The 6,290-nt window shown below is 43.5% G+C and overlaps 1 protein-coding gene across 1 annotated transcript; it reads left to right on the top strand.

Moving 5' to 3' along the window:
- Window positions 1–4,184: 4,184 nt before the first annotated feature.
- On the top strand, window positions 4,185–5,432 carry LOC123156663 (pheromone receptor transcription activator-like). Its single transcript, XM_044574818.1, has one exon. The coding sequence runs from the start codon at window positions 4,185–4,187 to the stop codon at window positions 5,430–5,432; it is 1,248 nt and encodes a 415-aa protein (XP_044430753.1).
- Window positions 5,433–6,290: the final 858 nt, after the last annotated feature.

Genomic DNA, 6,290 nt, shown 5'->3' on the forward strand with positions numbered 1-6,290 from the left:
CTTCGTAAGGAAAGGTTGTATGTGATACAATTAGAAAGTTTTTTTCGATCCTAAGGATGCTAAAAGGTATGCTGGCTCCAGCGATCCTTCTAAGGACTGGAGTAAGCATCTCGAAGTTGGAATGTGCGCTTTGATGAGATGATCAAAGATTTTGGGTTTATACAAAGTTTATGAGAAACTTGTATTTCCAAAGAAGTGAGTGGGAGCACTATAGAATTTCTGATGAGTATATGTTGTTGACATATTGTTGATCAGAAATGATGTAGAATTTCTGGAAAGCATACAGGGTTATTTGAAAGGTGTTTTTCAATAGAAAACCTGGATTAAGCTACTTGAACATTGAGCATCAAGATCTATAAGGATAGATAAAAACGCTTAATGGTACTTTCAAATGAGCAACTACCTTGACATAATCTTGAAGGTGTTCAAGATGGATCAGTCAAAGAAGGAGTTCTTGCTTGAGTTGTAAGGTATGAAGTTAAGAGTTAAAGCTCGACCATGGCAGAAAAGAGAGAAAGGACGAAGGTCGTCCCCTATGCCTTAGACATAGGCTCTACAGTATGCTATGCTGTGTACCGCACCTGATGTGTGCCTTGCTACATATCTGGCAAGAGGGTACAAAGGTGATCATGGAGTGGATCACCAGATAGCGGTCAAAATTATCCTCAGAGGAATAAGGATATGTTTCTCGGTTATGGAGGTGATAAAGAGTTTGACGTAAAGAGTTGCGTTGATGCAAGCTTTAACACCTATCCGAATGACTCTGAATAGCAAACCGGATACATATAGTGGAGCAACCATTTGGAATAGTTTCAAATGGAGCGTGGAAGCAGCATTTATAATATGACCTAGAAATTTGCAAAGCACACACGGATCTGAAAGGTTCAGATCCGTTGACTAAAACCTCTCTCACAAGCAAAACATGATAAAACCCAAGAACTCATTGAGTCTTAATCACATGATGATGTGAACTAGTTTATTGACACTAGTAAACACTTTGGATGTTGGTCACATGGCGATGTGACCTATCAATGTTAATCACATGGCGATGTGAACTAGATTATTGACTCTAGTGCAAGTGGGAGACTGTTGGAAATATGCCCTAGAGGCAATAATAAATTAGTTATTATTATATTTCCTTGTTCATGATAATCGTTTATTATTCATGCTATAATTGTATTGACCGGAAACCGCAATACATGTGTGGATACATAGACAACACCATGTCCCTAGTAAGCCTCTAGTTGACTAGCTCGTTGATCAATAGATGGTTACGGTTTCCTGACCATGGACATTGGATGTCATTGATAACGGGATCACATCATTAGGAGAATGATGTGATGGACAAGACCCAATCCTAAGCCTAGCACAAAGATCGTAGTTCGTATGCTAAAGCTTTTCTAATGTCAAGTATCATTTCCTTAGACCATGAGATTGTGCAACTCCCGGATACCGTAGGAATGCTTTGGGTGTACCAAACGTCACAACGTAACTGGGTGGCTATAAAGGTGCACTACAGGTATCTCCGAAAGTGTCTGTTGGGTTGGCACGAATCGAGACTGGGATTTGTCACTCCGTGTGACGGAGAGGTATCTCTGGGCCCACTCGGTAGGACATCATCATAATGTGCACAATGTGATCAAGGAGTTGATCGCGGGATGATGTGTTACGGAACGAGTAAAGAGACTTGTCGGTAACGAGATTGAACAAGGTATCGAGATACCGACGATCGAATCTCGGGCAAGTACAATACCGCTAGACAAAGGGAATTGTATACGGGATTGATTGAGTCCTTGACATCGTGGTTCATCCGATGAAATCATCGTGGAACATGTGGGGGCCAACATGGGTATCTAGATCCCGCTATTGGTTATTGACCGGAGAACGTCTCGGTCATGTCTGCATGGTTCCCGAACCCGTAGGGTCTACACACTTAAGGTTCGATGATGCTAGGGTTATAAAGGAAGTTTGTATGTGGTTACCGAATGTTGTTCGGAGTCCCGGATGAGATCCCGGACGTCACGAGGAGTTCCGGAATGGTCCGGAGGTAAAGAATTATATATGGGAAGTCCTGTTTTGGTCACTGGAAAAGTTTCGGGTTTTATCGGTAATGTACCGGGACCACCGGGAGGGTCCCGGGGGTCCACCAAGTGGGGCCAGCATTCTCCGAGGGCTGCATGGGCCAAGTGTGGAAGGGGACCAGCCCCAGGTGGGCTGGTGCACCCCCCAAGAGGCCCATGCGCCAAGATATAAGGGAAAGGGAGAGTCCTAAAGGGGGAAGGCAGCTCCTAGGTGCCTTAGGGAGGATGGACTCCTCCCTGGCCGCACCCTTCCTTGGAGGAAGGGCCAAGGCTGCGCCTCCCCCCTCTCCCTTGCCCCTATATATAGTGGAGGAGAGGGAGGGAAGCCGCACCTGAGTCCCTGGCACCTCCCTCCCTCCCATGACACCTCCTCCTCTCCCGCAGGTGCTTGGCGAAGCCCTGCAGGATTGCCACGCTCCTCCACCACCACCACGCCATTGTGCTGCTGCTGGATTGAGTCTTCCTCAACCTCTCCCTATCTCCTTGCTGGATCAAGGCATGGGAAACGTCACCGGGCTGTACGTGTGTTGAACGCGGAGGTGCCGTCCGTTCGGCACTAGGATCATCGGTGATTTGAATCACGACGAGTACGACTCCATCAACCCCGTTCACTTGAACGCTTCCGCTTAGCGATCTACAAGGGTATGTAGATGCACTCTCCTTCCCCTCGTTGCTAGTCTCTCCATGGATAGATCTTGGTGACACGTAGGAAAATTTTGAATTTCTGCTACGTTTCCCAACACCTCTTTCTTCCCCTGCCTTTATATACTCCCGAAACCCTCACAAATATTAACAGAGGATTTTTACGCCGCCCACCTCTTTGCTCCGTGAAGATCCAATCAGGTATTCTGCCAAGGAGGAATTCATCACAGAGATCATTTACATGAACATTGTTGCCACTATGTTCATGTGTGAGTAGTTCTTTTTGTACTATGGGAACATAACTATTTTTCCATTATAATATGGCATCAGCCCACATCCTAATAAGATGGCATCAGCCCACGTCCTAATAAGTTGGATGAACCATTTTTTTTCTTATAATGGCAATGGTGGGTAATTATTTCACTTATAAACTAGTCTAACGGTTATAAAATTCTAGCCTATTAAATAGACAGTCGGATGTTTTTGATTTTTGAGGGGTTTTCTAGCATTTTTTTACCTTTTTTCTGGGGAGCCATGTCGATTACTTTTAATATATAATAGATTGAATGTCGGATGTTTTTTTAGTTTTGAGGGATTTTCTAGCATTTTTATCCTTTTCTGGTGAGCCCATCAATTACTTTTAATATATAATATGTTAGGTTGTGTTGGCTCCTTGCAAAAAAAGCCATGTACATATTATTTTATGGGCGATAAAAAACTAGGGCCCAAGATATACATGTGTAACCAATAAAAACACATCTTTCGTGGGAACTGGGCTTACCAAGGATGCATGTCGATGCTCAGAGTAACATATGTGTTATACCATGACTTACCAAATGTCCCAGTATTTTCTAGTTTCTCTTAGTGTATCTTTCCTAGTTGCGATCTGAGTTTCTAAGTTCAGGCCCAAACCAAGGTCCATGTTATACTAGCGTATTATGGATTAAAGGACGACCACTTCTAGGTTAGATAGTTCATAGCTAGTACAGGATATGGATGTAATCAATGTGGTCACTGATATATTAGGATGTAATCAATGTGATAAACAAAGGATTTGGACGCAACTAACAACCAAATAAATTTGACCACAATTATTTTGTATATTAGAGTAAAACTTAGCTGGGTTTAACTCCCATTAATACTTCTAGATAAGGATATGGATGTAGTCAAATGGCAATCATTTAATATTTCTATTTTTAGAAGTGCTAATAGTTATATATGGATGTGAATACTAACATCATAAGAAAGACATATCAGTGGTTGCAAAGAAGGATGTCAATGCATTCACATATGTATATTTGGACGATAGTTAATAGTATCCATAAACTAGCACCTTTTATGAGTTATTGTATGTTAATTCTTACTAAAGATTTACATAGTCTTAGCATAGTCAAATAGCACTCCCATACAACCCTTTTATTCTATATAAGGGGAGTACATCTTCTCATATCCTACACAAATATGTGGTTAGCCAACAATACTCGTAAATCTCTAGTTTTCTGTAGGTACTTGTGCTTCCTATTTGTAGTAGTAAGTTTCTTCCTCTTTGTCCACATTAGTATGCCGAGGAAAGAGCGGCGGTCAGGTGTGGCATACATCCATAATGACAAAGATCGTGATCTCACCTTCTACAAGCGACGTTCTGGTTTGTTCAAGAGGGCGACCGACATCTCTGCCCTCACTAGGGCTAGGGTTGCAGTCGTCCTAGAGACAAACAATGGAAAGATGCACTCATTTGGGACGCCATTGGCCGATCCCATTGTTGATGCTTTCCTATTTGGAGCTCCACCAGCAGTTCCCTCCGCCAATGAGGCAACCACTGCCAGGATTGGAAGCCTACAAAACGAGGTGGCTCAGTTGGACATGGAGAACAAGACCGAGGAAGACCAAAACCAACTTTCCATACTTCGTATGAAAAGTATCCAAGAAGAGAATCCAAGTATGGTGGCAAATCTTTTATTCACGAAGGAACAAGATCTCGGTCTGGAAGATCTAAATAAGCTCTTCAATGAGCTCTCTCGGGTCCAAAAAGACATTAGATGCCGGCTACCTCCATTGCATGGTGGTGAAGCCAAGACCAGTGTCACATGTGTGGCACAAGATCTGCAACTACCAAGTGTTCTGTCGACGGATCATTTGGGTACTACTCATTCACTAATGCAGTCATCATGGCCTCACAATCTCTCACAACTCCAGCTACCTGGAGATCCACTACCATCACAACCAGAACAAACTTCGGCACCAATGTTTCCTATGCAGGTACCACAAATGTTTGATTTTGCACCACCATCTTTAGCCCCACACTTGGCTTCCCATGTCCAACCCATACCAAATCAGTCACATGAGCAAACTCAACCAGAGGAGTTGCATGTTCAGAACTATGAAAGTCCTTGCAACATAGTGCAACCACAACAAAGTGATGCAAACCACGACTCAACATCTGGGCAGAATTTGGAGGCCTCTCCACTATTGGGGTACTCGAGTGGCAATGCCTTTTCTATTGATGACCCATTTAACACTGAACAATGGGGTTATGCTCTATCAGATCAGTCGTTCTACAATAGTTTCCTAGGGATAGATGATTACTTAGGCTCTAGCGGTACCGATCTAGGACAGTCTTCCATGGTAAATGGTGGATGGGTTGATGTGCCACCCTCTTCCACTGGACAAGATATTGATGGTCTTATAGACTATGGAGAGATTTTGTAGATGCTATTTAGCGCTTACATTTAAGAGATATATTGAAATAAAATATATTTTTTCCAAATTCATTATCCTTTGGACTATTTTCTTAATTAGGATATTTGGGACAAATATGCATGCTCAGTGTGTTCCAAGTCTTGGTCCATGATGTGTTTTCATCAATACCTACAATTTTGTTGTTTTTTTGTTGTTGTTTAGAGTATTGTCATCTTACAAATGAAGAAGTGGAACATGTATTACAACAATGCACCTCTTATAATATTGTGAGGCAAACATTAGCATGTCAACTAAAAACAGAAGCCATGCTCATTAAATAAATAAATTAAAAGATAGAAAACAAGTCCAAACACTACTAGGGAAAAGCCTATACACATGATCTTACCAGCAGCGAGTTTTAAAATAAGGCGCTGCCGCAATTTATCAGTAGCGCGCTCAACCAGAACTCGCTGCTGAAATAAAAGTAGCAGTAGCACGCCTCCACTAAGCCATGCTACTGCTAAAATTCCCACGACCCCGCCGCGAAGCTAGTTATAGCAGCAACGCGTTAATTAGAAGGGCGCTACTGCTAGGTAGTTTAGCAATATCGCCTTTACTTATACCGCGCTACTACTAAAACTAGCTACCTCCCACCACTCACGCTCTCCTCTATCCGTTCCACACTCACACTCACACTCACTCGACCTTCCCCTCACCCCTCCCCTCGCGCCGGTCCTTCCTCGCCGGCCGCCGTCGCCTACCCCTCCTCCCTCTCTGCCACCGTCACCTCCTCCTCCTTGCTGGACTCGGTACCGCCCTCCTCCTCCGTCCTTCCTCGACTCGCCACCGGTCGGCCCCTCCTCGCTCCGCCCTTCCTCCTCCGTCGTA

Source organism: Triticum aestivum, chromosome 7B, assembly GCF_018294505.1.
Source record: "Triticum aestivum cultivar Chinese Spring chromosome 7B, IWGSC CS RefSeq v2.1, whole genome shotgun sequence".
NCBI classification, from domain to species: Eukaryota; Viridiplantae; Streptophyta; class Magnoliopsida; order Poales; family Poaceae; genus Triticum; species Triticum aestivum.

What these genes read in the sequence shown, in the direction of transcription:
- LOC123156663 (XM_044574818.1), top strand. Translation starts at nt 4,185, where the DNA reads ATGTGGTTAGCCAACAATACTCGTAAATCTCTAGTTTTCTGTAGGTAC.